Source organism: Oncorhynchus keta, chromosome 28, assembly GCF_023373465.1.
Source record: "Oncorhynchus keta strain PuntledgeMale-10-30-2019 chromosome 28, Oket_V2, whole genome shotgun sequence".
Taxonomy (NCBI): domain Eukaryota; kingdom Metazoa; phylum Chordata; class Actinopteri; order Salmoniformes; family Salmonidae; genus Oncorhynchus; species Oncorhynchus keta.
The window spans coordinates 62284000-62303352 of record NC_068448.1 but is presented as its reverse complement, the minus strand read 5'-3'; the positions used below and the strand labels follow the sequence as shown (position 1 = coordinate 62303352).

General features: G+C 41.8%; 1 protein-coding gene across 6 annotated transcripts in view; it reads right to left on the bottom strand.

Moving 5' to 3' along the window:
• The window catches only part of neto1l (neuropilin (NRP) and tolloid (TLL)-like 1, like), a 175305-nt gene that overhangs the window by 13080 nt on the left and 142872 nt on the right, over positions 1-19353 (bottom strand). For all 6 annotated transcript variants that reach the window (XR_004821032.2, XM_035741731.2, XM_035741729.2 and 3 more), the window contains one exon: positions 9588-9701. Coding sequence is in view for 5 of the 6 variants with exons in the window: in XM_035741731.2 (XP_035597624.1) it covers positions 9588-9701 (114 nt within the window). In the remaining variant the exon portion in view is untranslated. The remainder of the gene's footprint in view (positions 1-9587; positions 9702-19353) is intronic.

Here is a 19353-nt window from a genome sequence, read left to right as displayed (position 1 = left end):
CATGTGGACGAGTTTCTCACACGACTGGCCCATCTGGGTAATGTTTTTTCTCACCTGAATGATCTGAATCTAGGACTACAGTACTCTTCGCAACTATAATCAATGTCGGGACAAAATTGAGGCTATGATTAAAAAGTTGGAGCTCTTCTCTGTTTGCATTAACAAGGGCAACACAGGTCTTTCCATCATTGTATGATTTTGTGTGTGAACTTAAGCTTACAGACAATGTCAAATGTGATATAGCGAAGCACCTAAGTGAGCTGGGTACGCAATTACTTTCCCTAAATGGATGACACAAACAGCTGGATTCGTTATCCCTTTCATGCCCTGCCTCCAGTTCACTTAACGATATCTGAACAAGAGAGTCTCATCGAAATTGCAACAAGGGGTTCTGTGAGAATTTAATTGAATCAGAAGCCACTGCCAGATTTCTAGATTGGGCTGCGCTCAGAGTATCCTGTCTTGGCAAATCGCGCTGTTAAGACACTGATGTCCTTTGCAACCATGTACCTATGTGAGAGTGGATTCACGGCCCTCACTAGCATGAGATCTAAATACAGGCACAGACTGTGTGTGGAAAATTATTTAAATCGGCGTACCGTCAAAGGGACAGTTGTAAATCATGCAGCGCCTTATGTCAAGATCGTATATTTTAGAGAAACAACAAATGTCGGTACAGATAAATGTCTTATATCGTCTGAAAGCTTCAATTCTTGTTAATTTAACTGCAGTGTCCTATTTACAGTAGCTATTACTGCGAAGGAATGCCATGCTATTGGTTGAAGAAAGCTCCTAACAACAACACTTTTTTCACCGTGATAGTTTTGATAAATTCACCTCTGAAGGTGAAATGTGTACTTACATTCTGAAATCTTGCTCTGATTTATCATCCAAAGGGTACCAGAGATAACATGAAGTGTCGTTTTGTTAGATAACATCCTTATTCATATTCCAAAAAGGTCCATATAACATGCACGATCAATTTTGTATTTCCACTCGTTAAATTTGCAAAGAAAGGAATCTGTGAAAATCTCACCCTAAACGCTGTTTCAACGAGTCAAATCACGTTTGTATGAATTCCTCAGAGATCCTGGAACGTAAGAAGACTTCACTATATCATTAGGGATGTAGTATATCCTATAGGACACCATATTTGGTCAGAGAGCGATGCCTTCATGGCACACCGATGATACGGGCGGTCATCATTTGAACAGTTTGTCATTTAGGCAAAAATTTAAAAAAAGGGGGCTATCTCTAACAAGTTAACAACACTATCAACAAGGCCCTAGTTTTGTCGCACCTGGACTACTCTCCAGTCATGTGGTCAGTGCCACAGAGAGGGACTTAGGAAAATTACAATTGGCTTAAATGTACACAAAGAGCTAACATTAATAATATGCATCGCAATCTATCAACTCTCTCTTACACATTCACATTATAAGAGACACAGACTCTACACACACGTACACATGGATTTTGTATTGTAGATATGTGGTAGTAGAGTATTGGACTGAGGGAACACACTTAATCTGTTGTGAAAAGTGTTATGTAATGTAATGTAATATTTTAAATCATTGAGTGGCGCAGCGGTCTAAGGCACTGCATCACAGTGCTTGAGGAGTCCCCACATGCCAGGGTTCAATCACAGGCTGTTTCACAGCCAGCACACAATTGGCCCAGCGTCATCCGGGTTAGGGGAGGGCTTGGCCGGTTGGGATGTCCTTGTCCCATAGCACTCTAGTGACTCCTTGTGGCAGGCCGGGCACCTGCAAGCTGACGATTGTAAGCTCACCAATTGTACTGTGCTTCCTCCGACACATTGGTGCGGCTGGGTTCCGGGTTAAGCGAGCAGTGCTGTTTGGCAGGGTTGTGCTTTGGAGGATGCATGGCTCTGAACCTTCACCTCTCCCAAGTCCGTACTGGAGTTGCAGCGATGGGACAAGACTGTAACTACCAATTAAATATCACAAAATTGGGGAGAAAAAGTTTAAATAAATATATATACACTATCGGTCAAAAGTTTTAGAACACCTACTCAATGAAGGGTTTTTCTATATTTTTACTATTTTCAACATTGTAGAATAATAGTGAAGACATCAAAACTATGAAATAACATACATGGAATCATGGCGTATCGCTGCAGAATGCTGTGGTAGCCATGCTGGTTAAGTGTGCCTTGAATTCTAAATAAATCACAGACAGTGTCACCAGCAAAGCACCCCCACACCATAACACCTCCTCCTCCATGCTTTACGGTGAGAAATACACATGCGGAGATCATCCGTTCACCCACACCGCGTCTCTCCAATTTGGACTCCAGACCAAAGGACAGATTTCCACCGGTCTAATGTCCATTGCTCGTGTTTCTTGGCCCGAGCAAGTCTCTTCTTCTTACTGGTGTCATTTAGTAGTGGTTTCTTTGCAGCAATTCGACCATGGAGGCCTGATTAACACAGGCTCCTGTGAAGAGTTGATGTTGAGATGTGTCTGTTACTTGAACTCTGTGAAGCATTTATTTGGGCTGCAATTTCTGAGGCTGGTAACTCTAATGAACTTATCCTCAGAGGTAACTCTGGGTCTTACTTTTCTGTGGCGGTCCTCATGAGTGTCAGTTTCATCATAGCGCTTGATGGTTTTTGCGACTGCACTTTCAGAGTTATTTTACATATTGACTGACCTTCATGTCTTAAAGTAATGATGGACTGTCATTTCTCTTTGCTTATTTGAGCTGTTCTTGCCATAACATGGACTTGGTATGTTACCAAATAGGGCTATCTTCTGTATACCACCCCTACCTTGTCACAACACAACTGATTGGCTCAAACGCATCAAGAAGGAAATACATTCCATAAATTAACGTTCAACAAGGCACACCTGTTAATTGAAATGCATTCCAGGTGACTATCTCATGAAGCTGGTTGAGAGAATGCCAAGAGCGTGCAAAGCTGTCATCAAGGCAAAGGGTGAAGAATCTCAAATATAAAATATATTTAGATTTGTTTAACACTTGTTTGGTTACTATATGATTCCATATGTGTTATTTAATAGTTTTGATGTCTTCACTATTATTCTACAATGTAGAAAATAGTAAAAATAAAGAAAAACCCTTGAATGAGTAGGTGTTCAAAAACTTTTGACCGGTAGTGTATATTTAAAATTGTGCACTGAACAAAAATATAAACGCAACATGTAAAGTGTTGATCCTATGTTTCATGAGCTGAAATAAAAGATACCAGAAATGTTCTATAGACACAAAAAGCTTATTTCTCTAAAATGTTGTGCACAAATGTATTTACATCCCTGTTAGTGAGCATTTCTCCTTTGCCACGATAATCCATCCACCTGACAGTTGTGGTATATCATGATCATTCTTCAGGTGCACCTTGTGCTGGGTACAATAAAAGGCCACTCTAAAATGTGCAGTTTTGTCACACAACACATTGGTAAAGATGTCTCAAGTTTTGAGGGAGCGTGCAATTGGCATGCTGATTGCAGGAATCTCCACCAGAGCTGTTGCCAGAGAACTGAATGTTAATTTCTCTACCATAAGCTGCTTCCCAACGTTGTTTTAGAGAATTTGGCAGTACGTCCAACCGGCCTCACAACCGCAGACCATGTATATGGCGTTGTGTGGGGCAAGCGGTTTGCTGATGTCAACGTTGTGAACAGAGTGCCCCATGCTGGCGGTGGCGTTATGGTATGGGCAGGCATAAGCTACGGTCAAAGAACACAATTGTATTTTATCAATTGGCCATTTGAATGCACAAAAATACCGTAACGAGATCCTGAGGCCCATTGTGAGGCCCATTTTTTTTAAAGGTATCTGTAACTAACCGATGCATATCTGTCTCCCAGTCATGTGAAATCCATATCAGCTGGCAGCTTCATTAAATAGTACCCGCAAAATACCCGTCTCAACGTTAACAATGAAGAGGTGACTCCGGGACGTTGGCCTTCGAGTTGCAAAGAAAAAGCCATATCTCAGACTGGCCAATAAAAAGAAAAGATTAAGATGGGCAAAAGAACACAGACACTGGACAGAGGAACTCTGCCTAGAAGGCCAGCATCCCGGAGTCGCCTCTTCACTGTTGACATTGAGACTGGTGTTTTGCGGGTACAATTTAATGAAGCTGCCAGTTGAGGACTTGTGAGGTGTCTGTTTCTCAAACTAGACACTCTAATGTACTTGTCCTCTTGCTCAGTTGTGAACAGAGGCCTTCCACTCCTCTTTCTATTCCTGTTAGGGCCAGTTTGCGCTGTTCTGTGAAGGGAGTAGGTCATAAAGTTGTACGAGATTCTTGGAAATGTATCTTATGGAATAGTCGTCATTTCTCAGAACAAGAATAGGCTGACGAGTTTCAGAAGAAAGTTCTTTGTTTCTGGCCATTTTGAACTTGTAATCAAACCCACAAATGCTGATGCTCCAGATACTCAACTAGTCTAAAGAATGACAGTTGTATTGCTTTTTTCATCAGAACTACAGTTTTCAGCTGTGCTAACATAATTGCAAAAGGGTTTCTAATAATCAATTAGCCTTTTAAAATTATAAGCTTGGATTAGCTAACACAACGTTCCATTGGAACACAGGAGTGATGGTTGCTGATAAAGGGCCTCTGTACGCCCATGTGGATATTCCATAAAGAATCTGCCGTTTCCAGTTACAATAGTCATTTACAACATTGACAATGTCTACACTGTATGTCTGATCAATTTGATGTTATTTTAATGGACAAAGCACTTCAGAATTACAGATGCGAGTGCTCCAGGGTGATAGTAATTTAGGCAGGATACCTTGGAGCTCTTGGGAACAGACAATGGTGGTCGCCTTGAAACGTTGGGATTACAGACTGGGACAAGGAGAGATTGAAAATGTCCCTGAAGACACTTGTCAGCTGGTCTGTGCATGCTTTGAGAAAGCACCCTGGTATTCCGTCCTTGTGAAATAGCTGCTTTCACCCAAGGCACAGTGTTATATTCCTCAAAGCGAGCATAAAAGGTATTTAGCTTGTTTGGGAGTTCTGCATCGCTGGGGAACGTCATGTCTGGGCCTTTCTCACCTCTGGGCTTCCCTTTGCAATCCGTTATCATCTGCAAGGCCTGCCACATACGACAAGTGTCGGAGTCGGTGTAATAGGATTCCACCTTCCTCCTATATTGTCCTTTTGCATGTTTGATGTCTCGTCAGAGCTCGTAGCGGGCTTTCTTGTATGCTTCCAAGTCCGTGTCCCATTCCTTGCAAGTGGTATAGCTCTAGCCTTTAGCCCAGCGCGGATATAGCCCGTAATCCATGTTTTTTTTGTTTGTATACATTCTTATAGTCACTGTATGAACGACATCGTCTATGCACATATTATTATTATTATACATTTTTTTAGGGGGTAGATCAGCTTTAATATTGCATATAGATTGTGGCTTCCATCAATGTAATGTATATATATATTTTTTTAAATTTGTAAATGTATTTTTCCTTATTTTACCCTAACTCTACCATCCCTCCCCTAATTGGAGTAAACTAATGGACAACAATATTTAGGCTTCTACTTCCAGTTTATACTATATACAAGTCTATACACTTATTGATGAAGCCTATGATTGATGTGGTAAATACCTCAATGTTATTGGATGAATCCCGGAACATTTCCCAGTCTCTACGAGCAAAACAGTCTTGTAGCCTTGTGTCTGTTTCGTCTGACCACTTCTGTATTGAGTGCATCACTGGTACTTCCTGTTTGAGCTTTCATTTGTAAACAGGAAGCAGGAGAATGGAGTCATGGTCAGATTTGCCGAAGGGAGGACGAGGGAGGGCCTTGTATGCATTTATGTGGGTAGAATAAAAGTGGTCTATAGTTTAAGCGCCCCTAGTGCAGGAGACGTGTTGGTAGAAGTGAGGTAGGACAGTTTTAAGTCTTAAAGTCTACGCCCACCAGAAACGCTGCCTTTTGGTGAGCGGTTTCTTGTTTGTTTATGCCCCCCCCCATACACACACACACACACACACACACACACACACACACACACACACACACACACACACACACACACACACACACACACACACACACACACACACACACACACACACACACACACACACACACACACACACACGCACGCACACACACACACACAGCGAGACCTTTGTAAAAGATCACACCCCAACAGATGGATGCATCACAATTAACATGCAAAGATGATTCCCAACACACAGAGGAAATGAACCACAAGATATGGATCAAGATGTTATTGATGAACAGCAGTTGGGTGAAAAGGTTAGCAGTCAAGGAGTTAAGGCCGTTCCGCCAGAGAGCTTACAAAGAGCACAGTACACCAACAATGTGGATAGAAGCTGCCAATAGGGAGAGGGCTGACATTTAATGTATACACTGTGATGGATATACATTTTGTGTGGTGAGTGTGTGTGTATCATTTTTACAGTGTGTGTTTGTGAGTGTGTCTGTGTGTGTGTGTGTGTGTATGAAGGTATAGATGCAGGCAAGAGCTATATATTACCAGGGACAGGGGGGAAGAGCTGGAAACTAGCTAAGCAGCACAAAAACATGTCCGGACAAGATGCTGACAGATACAGATTTTCAAGACTAGGAACTTGTAAGGACGACGGAGGCTTAGAAGGTGAGAAATAAGCCCACACAGGCTTAACAATGGCCGTACATTGCTGTTCTTTGTCATTGGGCTCTGCCCAGGGTTACACAGAGGGACAAAAGTGCATCGAGAGGACAGGTTTGGTGGCTGCCTGGGTTCGAACTCGGGTCACCAGCAAGGCTCCCAATGGAGTAACCTGCTAAACTAAAGGAGCTGAAAGGAACCATTCATACAGCCTTATTAGCAGGGTCATGATGGTATAAATAGCATGTGCACCAACCCACTAGAACCACTAGACTTGACTCCTCCCAGTAGCAGTCAGTCTGTGGGAACACAGGCTGTATTGATTGACCAGCAGCTCGGAGGATACGGAGGTAGACCTAAGGATCATGGACAGCTACAAGAACAGCTACAAGAACAGATTGAAGCATGAGAGATAAGGAGAGAGTTGGGGAGAAGGTTGAGAGGGACAGAATTCTGGTAATAAAGTAGGAAGGAATGAATTACCAGTACAATGTCTGTGATTGACCCTGAGGACCAAGAACATAAAGAGGAAGGGGTTGTATGGATCACAGGTCGCTGGTGACACCTTAACTGGGGAAGATGGGCTCATAGTAATGGCTGGAATGGAATGATATCAAACACATGATAGCATTCCATTCACTCCATTCTAGCCATTATTATGAGCCGTCCCCCGCTCACTAGCCTCTTGTGGTATGAATCTAATAGGAGAAACAGAGAGTGTATAGAGGACACTGAGAAAACAGAGAAGCACTGAAGATCAGGAAAGAGCTGACAGGGACCGAGTTCAGGAAATACAATCAGATGCATTGGATTATCTAAGGACTTTGTCATTATTGAGGATAGAGCGGTATTGGCAGTGGATCATGACATGGGATCAGTAGAACAGAATATATTACTGAGGAAGTGTGAACCAGAATCAGGTATGGATTGAGAGGTCGACAGGAATACAAAGGGAATTCTACTGAATGCTTGTGTATATATGTGTATGGAAAATACATGGTAATCCTGGGCTTCTGGTATGGATCAGGCGGGATGGAATTATATTAGTAGAGTTTGAAGAAACCTCTGTGGGATATGCATCTATTGAGAGGGACATACCTTGGATACAGGGAGGCAATACACAGTGGATTGGACCGGATTGACGTGGGATTTCATGTGGATCATGTGACCATGTGGAGAGGGAGAGAGTTGTGAGAGGTGGAGACAGTGAAGTCCAGAGAGGTGGGAGAGAGACACACAGGATGATTGAACGATACATACAGTTGAAGTCGGAAGTTTAAAACTCATTTTTCAACCGCTCCACAAATCTCTTGTTAACAAACTATAGTTTTAGAAAGTCAGTTAGGACATCTACTTTGTGCATGACACAATTATTTTTTCCAACAATTGTTTACAGACAGATTTTTTCACTTATAATTCACTGTATCACGATTCCAATGGGTCAGAAGTTTACATACACTAAGTTGACTGTGCCTTTAAACGTCTTGGAAAATTCCAGGAAATTATGTCATGGCTTTAGAAGCTTCTGATAGGCTAATTGACATCATTTGAGTCAAATGGAGGTGTACCTGTGGATGTATTTCAAGGCCTACCTTCAAATTCAGTGCCTCTTTACTTGACATCATGGAAAATCAAAAGAAATCAGCCAAGACCTCAGAAAAAGAATTGTAGACCTCCACAAGTCTGGTTCATACTTGGTAGCAATTTCCAAATGCCTGAAGGTACCACGTTCATCTGTACAAACAATAGTACGCAAGTATAAACACCATGGGACCACGCAGCCATCATACCGCTCAGGAAGGAGACGCGTTCTGTCTCCTATAGATGAATGTACTTTGGTGCAAAAAGTGCAAATCAATCCCAGAACAACAGCAAAGGACCCTGTGAAGATGCTGGAGGAAACGGGTACAAAAGTATATTTTTCCACAGTAAAACAAGTCCTATATCAACATAACCTGAAAGGCCGCTCAGCAAGGAAGAAGCCACTGCTCCAAAACCGCCAGAAAGAAAGCCAGACTACGGTTTGCAACTGCACATGGAGGAATGTCCTCTGGTCTGATAAAACAAAAATAGAACTGTTTGGCCATAATGACCATCGTTATGTTTGGAGGAAAAAGGGGGAGGATTGCAAGTCGAAGAACACCATCCCAACCGTCAAGCACGGGGGTGGCAGCATCATGTTGTGCTTTGCTGCAGGAGGGACTGGTGCACTTCACAAAATAGATGGCATCATGAGGGAGGACAATTATGTGGATATATTGAAGCAACATCTCAAGACATCAGTCAGAAAGTTAAAGCTTGGTAGCAAATGGGTCTTAAAAATGGACAATGACCTCAAGCATACTTCCAAAGTTGTGGCAAAATGGCTTAAGGACAACAAAGTCAAGGTATTGGAGTGACCATCACAAAGCTCTGACCTCAATTTTATAGAAAATTTGTGAAAAAGCGTGTGCGAGCAAGGAGGCCTACAAACCTGACTCAGTTACACCAGCTCTGTCTGAAGGAAAGGGCCAAAATTCCGCCAACTTATTGTGGGAAGCTTGTGGAATGCTACCCGATACATTTGACCCAAGTTAAACAATTTAAAGGCAATGCTACCAAATACTAATTGATTGTATGTAAATTTCTGCCCCACTGGGAATGTGATGAAATAAATAAAAGCTGAAATAAATCATTCTCTCTACTATTATTCTGACATTTCACATTACATTTCACTCTACTATTATTCTGACATTCCACAAAATAAAGTGGTGATCCTAACTGACCTAAGACAGGGAATATTTACAAGGATTAAATTGTGAAAAACTGAGTTTAAATATATTTGACTAAGGTGCGACTTCAACTGTATATTCTGAATGCAGTTGAATGATGAGGACCAAAGGATTGAGTATGCCAGCAGTTTGTAGTTATGCATGGAATCAAGAGTGGATCATTCTGGACCGAGCCTGGGTTTGACCTCTGACCTTTACAGTGATTCTCATCCCAGGGGTAGACACAGTTCTGAATGCCGTTACACACCAGGGTGTTGTTGATGCACATGTTACTGTGACAGAAGAAGGCATCCGCCTCACATGGAGCTGCAATGACAGGAGACAGAACAACAATTAACAAGGACACACATATCCCAACCTATGTATAATTGCATGCTGGGTAATAATAGGCCTGTCACTCTCTCCCTTCCCCTCCCACTTATCTCTTGTTCATCATTCTGTCTCTCTGCCTGTTCTGGGTGTCAGAATATGCAAAGTGTGTGTAAGGAGTGTTCAGTCATGAGTGTTCTGTTTAAGGTTCATAGTTGGTTGGCAGTTGGTGTACAAGCCTGTTTAGATGGAGTTAAACAGAGGTTGGGAATGCAGCTCTAAGTGAGTATCAGCTGAGTAAAGAGTGGTGTATTTGGTGTACCTGTGCTTATAGGAATCAATTGATTACATTGCTCAACAACTGTGGGACAGAGGCTCTCCATTTTTGTGATCATTATGTATTAGATGGTTTCCATCTGCAGTATCTGCTTTGTTAAAACCTGTTGGGGATAGGGCTGTCTACTGCCCCCGCTGGAGTAATTGCGTGCCCATAGTAAACATAATTTTCTTTGGTCAAAAGTTGCTAATATATGCAAATAAAAAATATTATTGAATAGAAAACACTCTAAAGCTTCTAAAACTGTTTAAATTATGTCTGTATGTAAAGCAGAACTCTCAGGGCAGTCATTCTCCCAAACTATCTCTTGTCATCAGAAAAGTTGGCCCAACTTTTGACGTCATTGCCCCCACCCTTCCCAAGCACTTACAGGTCTGGGAACAGTCTCTATGTCTTCAGCTCGATCTCAGCTTTCAATGGGGCTTCTCATTGTGAGAATCGCGAGCTCACGAGACTTTTGGCGGGCGAAACCTTTCGGTCACGCGAAAAAACAGGTCACTTTTATGCGCGCTCTGCTCCGGTCCTGTCTTTTTTCCAAGATCGATTATACAATGCATGCGTTTCTGTTCTTCCTCACGATTTCTGTACACCTTTATAACATGTTAAAGCTTGATTATGAACTTAGTTTGATAAGTTTAGTCGACATATAATATGTAAGTTTGACGTTTTGGTGCGCATCCACTTGACTTTTGGCTACATTTCAACCGAAATGTGTCGTGTTTGAGAACCGAAAGACACAGACTGCAAAACTAAACGCTGTTTTTGGTAAGTATAATTCCTTCCAGGTCTTCTGATGGAAGAACAGCAAAGGTAAGGGAATATTTATGTGGTAAATTTGGGTTTTGTGGACTCCAAGATAGAGGAGCCATAATGCTACTTTTTGAGCGCCGACTCATAGTATAGCCTAGTGAACGAAACCTGTAACATTAAAAATAAATGTAACACAGCGATTGCATTCAGAAGAAGTGTATCTAACTATATATATGTAGAACATGCATATTTAGTCAAAGTTTATGATGTGTATTCCTTGTTAGCTGACGTTATCTGCCGGAGCTATCGTCATTTCTCAGGACATTTGAGTAGCATTTTATGAACGATGCATCATTGTAAACAGAGATTTATGGATATATATAGCATATTATTGAAAAAAACATAAATGTACTGTGTAACATGTTATATTACTGTCATCTTATGAAGATTTCAAAAGGTTAGTGCATTATTTTTCTTTTAATCCTGCGTTTGTTGATTGCATATTTTTTTCAACTTGGCTATGCAAATTAGCTGTGTCTTCGGTGGTGGTTTGACATAAATATGTGCTATGTTTTCGCCGTAAAACATTTTAGAAATCTGACTTGCTGGGTAGATACACAAGGTGTTTATCTTTCATTTGAGCCATTGGACTTGTTAATGTGTGGAGGTTAAATCTTTTTAGGAATATTTTTGCGTTCCATGCGCCACCTTCCAGCTGAACGTGTGGGGGTGGGTGTTCCCAAATTGGAACCCTAGTCCCCTTTTGGTTAAAATAGTCAAGGATGAATGTTATTTTTATATGAAAGGAGTGTACTCTATAGCACACCAAACAGCCATTTATGATCGTACACAAAATCAATGGCATCAGAAATAGAGCAAAAATAATCCACAACATCAACCAATATCAGAGCCCCCCTCCCACATTCTGAAATGTGTGTGTTGCGCTTTTTCTCAGAGTTGTAAAAGCAAGCAGAGCAGAAAATGGCAACTCTTTAGTTGACTGATAGCTAGTTAGCTAGCTAGTATCTACCACAGCCAGTTCAGCTAGCTGGACTCTAGCTAGCTATCTGTCAGGTAGCAGTATCTAACAGCTGCTGTGTGTATGGAAATGTTTTGTAGCCTTTGTTTTGTCCCGTTTCAACAGAAGTACATTTGATAGTGTACCATTAGCTAGAGCTAGTCAAAAGTTGACTAACAATAGCGAGCTAGCTAGCTCACTAACTTGAGCTATTATTTTTTGCTCAATTACACTAGACCTGAATTAAATGATGGAACCAGCGGCCAAATAATTGAAGACGGATGTTTTTTCTGCGCAATGTGAATTTTATTAGTCAGTGTAGCAATGCAATCCTATTGATCTATCAGTTTCCCTAGCTAATTCCCTACTTTTTCACACTGACTCTGTATAAACAGCTCTACTGTTTATACAGCTTCACTGTCATGGTGCACAGTCAGTACACAACACTGTGCTCATCATGTCTTAGCAGGATCAGATGGTGACAGATTTCCCTGCAGGGTCAGACAGCCAGGGAAGACCAGTCTACGGCACTCAGGTGAATTTTGCAGTATATTAACAATATCACTCAATGATACAAAGTTCCATCTTGAGTTGATGGGAAGGCTACAGTCTGGGATCTGGGAATAATGGTCATTTCAATTATTGAACCATTGGTTCTATTCTTGGATAATATAATTTATAAATGTACACCAAAGTAATTCTTTGTAATGCTTCATCTGAGCAGGGTCAGATGATGACAGTGGTCTCATCAGGATCAGGCAGCCAGGGAAGATCAGTCTGTGACGGCACAGAGGTGAACTTTTGCAGATACAAACAACACGTTGTTCTCTCTGTGCAGCAAACACTGGATAAGGAAGAAGCTTCAAAGATTGAAACTACTTTAAGGCAGTCTGACAAACATCTAAAGTTGATTTCCAAACTGTATCAAGGGTTGATAGAGGCTTTTCCCAATGACACAAAACATGTCAAACGAAAACGTGAGGAAGACCTGGGAGGCGCTATTGACGATGATGAATGGATATAGATATTTTAGAATGTTCAGTCATGTTCATATAATCTGACATAAATGACTGCAGTTTAAGACCACCCATAGAACATTCTATATGCCAGTGAAACTGATTATCATGCATCCAGAAATTAAATTCTTCTGCTGGAGGTGTAAAACACAAAAGGGGACATATTTACATATGTTATGGTCTTGTGAAGGCTGGCTGAAATCTGGAAGATCATGTTATGGTCTTGTGAAGGCTGGCTGAAATCTGGAAGAGTATGTTATTTTATCTCAGCATGTCTACAGATTCTCCCTTCTCCCTAATTTTGTTTGTTTGGAAATGTTGATACTGGAGACTGTTCTCAGAATAATCTGTGTAACCTAGCATTTATAGCGGCTAAGAAATGCAGGTTGGTTATCCTCCCACAATGGATGGCAGAAATGTCAAGTTATGTATCACTAGACTTGATTTATTACAAGATTAAGGGTATACTGTGCAACTTTCATAAGATCTGGATGCCTTATATGGAATACTGTATGAACAAAGGAGTCTGTATTGAAAACTTCGGGGGGGGGGATACCTATTTAGGCGATCTCTAGCTGCTGGGCTGCTCAGTCCTGGCCCTGGGGGTCTGCTGTACTGTTGATTGTCACTCTGGCCTTGGACTAACACACCTGAAACCAATAAGGAATCTTTCACTAAGATCCTAAAGCTGAGTGGGGTGTGTTGTGTTTGGGGCTCTGCAGGGCCATGGACCCCTAGGGGCAGGATGGGGTGACCCAGTTAAGTTGTGTGCAAAAAGAGCTCTACAGTACTATTAGGTGTGAATTATATGGAGAACGTGCTATTTCTGTGTGCTAATGTGTGTTGTATGTGTGTTTTTATTCAACTTTTTTGTTATCCAAAAGATGAGAAGGAAGTTGTTTTGTGGAGAGGGTTGAGTTATTGACTAGACTGGTGGGGCTCGGGCTTGCAGGCAGCTCGGGCTGGCCTGGTGGTCTGGCTGAAATGTTACATATAGGATGTCATAATCAAGACAAACAAAAGTTACGTCTTTGTACTTTACTTGTTGTTCATTTGGTTATTGGTTAAAGGTGCAACACAATAATGATTATTGAATTATCATTGATCTAGTATTATTGATCAGTCTTATCAATCACTTAAACATATTCAACAATGATATCTTACCTAGCTTGATGACTGTGGGCATTCTTGCTTACTTTTTGTTGTTCTAAACAGAGACGGCTAGAAGGGCCCTGGATCGTATTAGATTGCAGGAAATGAACTTTAGATGCCCCAAAAAATGTTATGCCCCCTCCCCCACTTCTAAAATCAAAGTTGCACTCCTGGTATAGTATTATGATGCTACAGATTTGGGTGAATTTGGAAGCGCATTACTCAGCCCTGAACCCATCTGCTCTTCATAAATGTTCATCTTTCCTCCTCTTCTGAAATGTGATGAGACAAGGCAGTGCATAGCAATCTCTCTGGGAGTGTTCCTTTTAAAGCTATCTATCTAACTACACGGGAAAGGAAACACCTGGAGAGAAAACGTTGACATGCTGGAGATGTCAGACGAACACATGTTGTAATCATCCAGGCCTGAATCCTTAAGGGCCAGAGATACTGTATGCATACATAACTTAACTTGAATGTTCACACTATGTATGCATCGATGCCAATACGGAGATATGCACAAAGTTAAAAGAGGCAAGTTATGACTGTGTGTTGATACTGGCAGGGAATGAACGGTGTGCGTGTGTGTATGTCTATCCATTAGTGCTTGTGTACGAGCAAGTGTGACACATAGCTGTATCCGTGACAACAGGCGGCGACAGAGATCATAAAAGTGAGATATGTGAGGAGAAGAGAGAGAGCGACAGAGAGCGAAAGAGAGATGTTTGGAGAGTGACAGAGCCATCGAGGCAGAAGGAAGTGAGTTATCCAATTATAGAGTCTCAGGTAATGTGTTAGCAGCCTCATCACCACACCGGTAATTAAACAAGCAAGGTGACTTTCAGAGACAGGAGACACCTCCCCTCTTAATCACACTAATGCACTGGCCTACCGTGGCCTCCACAGTGTAATGAACAGACCTACTGACTAATCAAACGGCTACACCAAGCCAAGACAGTTTTCGTCCATTCAATCAGATGTAATTCAATGGGATTTAATACATCTTTATTGCACCATAACAGTAATCTGTTTCTAGTGGTATAGTTTAAACTGAACATTCAATATTCCCAGCACTGACTCAGAACAGAGGGAAGTGATGTAAGGGCTACAGCTGACTCCTGAGTGCACATTGGATAAGAGCAAACTATTAAAATGCAGTAAAGTCCACCACATATACATTATGTTCAATTACTCTAGACATGCACGTTCTGGTTTAGTGCATGATGATTTCATATCAGTCCTAGCCCCAAGTCATGCCATTCATCAGGAGTGAAGCATGAAGACTGGTAGAAGCAGCACTTCACACTACATCCTCCCTGTCTACTGTTGAAACTCATTAGAATGTGGGATGGGTGAACATAATGGATGGCTGTGTTTAAACATTGATTATTTACTGGCTGTGGATGGGGAAGTGGTCAGGCACACACACACACACGCACACACATGCACGCACGCACGCACGCACACACGCACACACACACACACACACACGCACACACGCACACACACTCGCACACACACAGAAAATAATGCGTTGCGTTGGGCATTAAACAGGCTGCTGTCTGATACAGAGGGGCTCAAGGTTGGGCAGAATTACCTGAATGATGGACGACTGTTTTCATCTCTGCACTGATCCCAGGGGAATAATAACAGCTCAAATTAGAATGAATTATCTCCTCTCACTCTCTCTCTTTCTCTGTCTCCCTCTCCCTCTACGTATCTCCCTCTCTTCCCCTCTCTCTCTCTCTCTCTCTCTTTCTCTCAATTCAATTCAATTTAAAGGGCTTTATTGGCATGGGAAACATATATTTACATTGCCAAAGCAAGTGAAATAGATAAAAAAACAAAAGTGAAATAAACAATCAAAATGAACAGTAAACATTACACTCACAAACATTTCAAAGGAATAGAGACATTTCAAATCTCATATAATGGCTATGTACAGTGCTATAATGATGTGCAAATAGTTAAAGTACAAAAGGGAAAATAAATCAACATAAATATATGTTGGATTTACAATGATGTTTGTTCTTCACTGGTTGCCCTTTTCTTGTGGGAACAGGTCACAAATATTGCTACTGTGATGACGCACTGTGGTATTTCACCTAATAGATATGGGAGTTTATCAAAATTGGATTTGTTTTCGAATACTTTGTCGGTCTTTGTAATCTGAGGGAAATATGTGTCTCTAGTATGGCCATACATTTGGCAGGAGGTTAGGAAGTGCTGCTCAGTTTCCACGTAATTTTGTGGGCAGGGTGCACATAGCCTGTCTTCTCTTGAGTGCCAGGTCTGCCTACAACGGCATCTCTCCCCTTTTCCCCAACACTCCCACCAGTACATCCCTTAAAGCGTCCCCACCAGGCCTCTCCAATCCTAACCTTAACCATTCGGGCCCAAATGCAGGACTGTCCGTAGGTCAGTGTCTGGGGCTTACTTTATTCAGCCTTCTCTTCCTGAACACAGTGCCAGTTCTCCCCACCAGGGGGAGGTGCTGTCCCTCACCTTCCCAACGACACTCAGTAGCCTCCCACTGCTCCACAGGGCCACAGCTGACTTTATGAAGAGGTGAATCCAAACTCATCTGCAGCCAAATTAATTCCCAGACATTTTGTAATAAAAAAGTGCCCCTTTCCCCACCCAGGAGCCTTCCCCCCCACTGCCCCAGGCATAAATTAAATAATAATAAAGTGGCCTGATGAAATACACTAGACATCCAACTGAAAGCTCGGAAGTCCTCTAGCTCAGTCTGCTGCAGAGGAGCACTTTATACGAACTTCAAAACCATAGGTCTAATTGCAATAAAACAACATATTTTTAATGGAAGCTTGGTTCAGAGAGGAAGATGAGAATCGAGAGGTTTTACTCAGCCCAAAATCTTTCCACAAAAATAAGCCCACGAAGTGAGGGATTTTTGTATGGAGTTCCATGAGAATGTCGAATTTGGTATGTGAGGCTTAGTTTATCAAATTTAAGTTTCGTAATGGTTAGGCTGTTACGAATGCACTGAAATTAGTGGACACACGTGGCATTTCGGCAACTTCGAAAATGAAATGACTTTATATTGGAGTTGAGATAGATAGACAGAGACACTCATCATGGCTATAACCTGTTTTAGCATGTACATTGCCATTGAGGGCTTCCACCATTTTAAAGTAGTCAACTGGGTGGGGATTCCTATAAGTTGGGAGCAATCAGCCAATGAAAAATAAGAAAATGTTCTACTTTAGAATGTCAATGCTGTCACAGACACTATAGGGAAAGGGAGATATCTAGTTAGTTGTACAACTGAATGCATCTCCCTCATTTAAACCAACCCCTCTGAATCAGAGAGGTGCGTAGGTCTGCCTTAATTGACATCTTTGGCGCATGGGGAACAGTGGGATAACTGTCTTGCTCATGGGGCATAATGGCAGATTTTTGACCTTGTCAGCTCAGGGATTCGATCCAACAACATTTCTGTTACTGGCACAATGCTCCTACCCACCAAGCTACCTGCCAGGCTACCTACCTGCCAGGCTACCTATAATGGCACAGATACAAAGATAAGTCCTCTATCTCTATGGCAAGTTGTTCACATGCGTATCTGCCCTCTCATTGGCTAGACTGGTCCCATACGATCTTGCCTCCTCCCGCCTGCCTTCTATCTTTGAGGACTTGTACTGTATTTCCATTGTTAGATCCTGTCAATATAATAGACAATGGATGATGGATGTATTCGAGCAGATGACAAGTGGGGGACCATTGTGTGTTGCATTCTGTGGATAAAACGTGCTTCTACAGGTCGACTGCATGAACTTTACAGAAATCATGCAGTTGACTGCATGATTCTGCAGTTGCTCTCCACCAGCTTCATCCTGCAGCCATCACCTGCATTGTGGGAGACTCTATTGTCAACCAATCATTAGGGTGTTTTTGTTTGACCCACGTGAACCTGACCAAAGACATGCCTGAAACAGGAACTAATTTGCTGCAATTCATGTGTAGCCTACAGTGAATAGATAAATGTGATATTTTAGGCACTCTTAATAATTAGTTGTATAATGTACACACATACAGTAGGATTTCAGTTTGTGAGTGTGATATCGGTGTTTGGAGACATGTTTATTTCGGCATTTTATAAACAATGGCAACACTGCCATGTTCATCTGAGCCTTACTGTTGGGAAACCACATTAGTGCCTATGTCTTGAGAAGCAGAAGGAGAAAAACAATGTCTGTAGATGCTGGGTGACTAAACATATGTTGTCTGGGGAAATCAAACAAGGAGAAATATATATATACACTTCTCCTTGTTTGATTTCCCCAGACAACATCTGAATGATCCTACAGTATATGCATATGTTTTCCATATGTTTTCCAGATCATCTATATAGTGGCTTTAAGCATACAACATATGGATTCAACTGTACCCAGTCACAAATCAACCAAAAATGTATATACTGTATGTCTATAGGTTTATATACCTTGCAAAAAAGGAAAGTAATCAATGTATAAGACAATCACTGTATGTGGATGACCCATATGTCTACATACATATGCTGTCTCATAAACGCCAGATCTCAGACATCTCAATGTCTGTTTGAATGTAGAGATTGGCATGTGAAGAGAAGCCACTGAGGATGTAGATCTATACGTCCCAGGGGACTCTAGGAATTGATGAGGCATGAAGAGGCTGACAGCTCTGCTGTCGCTCACACACATCTCCCACCCTAGGTATAATTGCATGCTGGGTAATAACAGGAATGTCTCTCTCTCTCTCTTGTTCATCATTCTGTCTCTCTGCTTCTTCTGGATGTCAGAATATGCAAAGAGTGTGTAAGGAGTGTTCAGTCATGAGTGTGCTGTTTTAGGTTTTTACCTATTCAGCCAGATAGTATCTATGGACCTTCGTAGTTGGTTGGCAGTTGGTGTACCAGCCTGTTTAGACGGAGTTGCACAGAGGTTGGGAATGCAGCTCAAAGAGAGTATCTGCTGAGTAGATGTTGTGTACCTGCATATTGCCTGGTGGTACCTGCATGTTTAAATTATATTGATGATTTTGCTCTGTGGTTCTGAATGCAGCTCTGGCTCAGGGTATTGCTAGGCATTGGTTGATTGACTTAGGCAGCAGTGTTGCCGGGGAAACGGCACATCCTGGCCTCACAAAGAGGAAACGGATTCGCACACAAACAACTGCACTGCCTATTCATTAAACACACACAAACGGACACACACACACTCACAAACACATGCAAACCAATCTAACACGTTTGTAACTGATGCAGATCTGTATGTGTATTTAAAGAGAGCGAAAGAGAGAGACAGAGAGAGAGAGAGAGAGAGAGCGAGCGAGAGGGAGAGAAAGAGAGAGAGTACCTTAAAAGGAGAGTTCAGT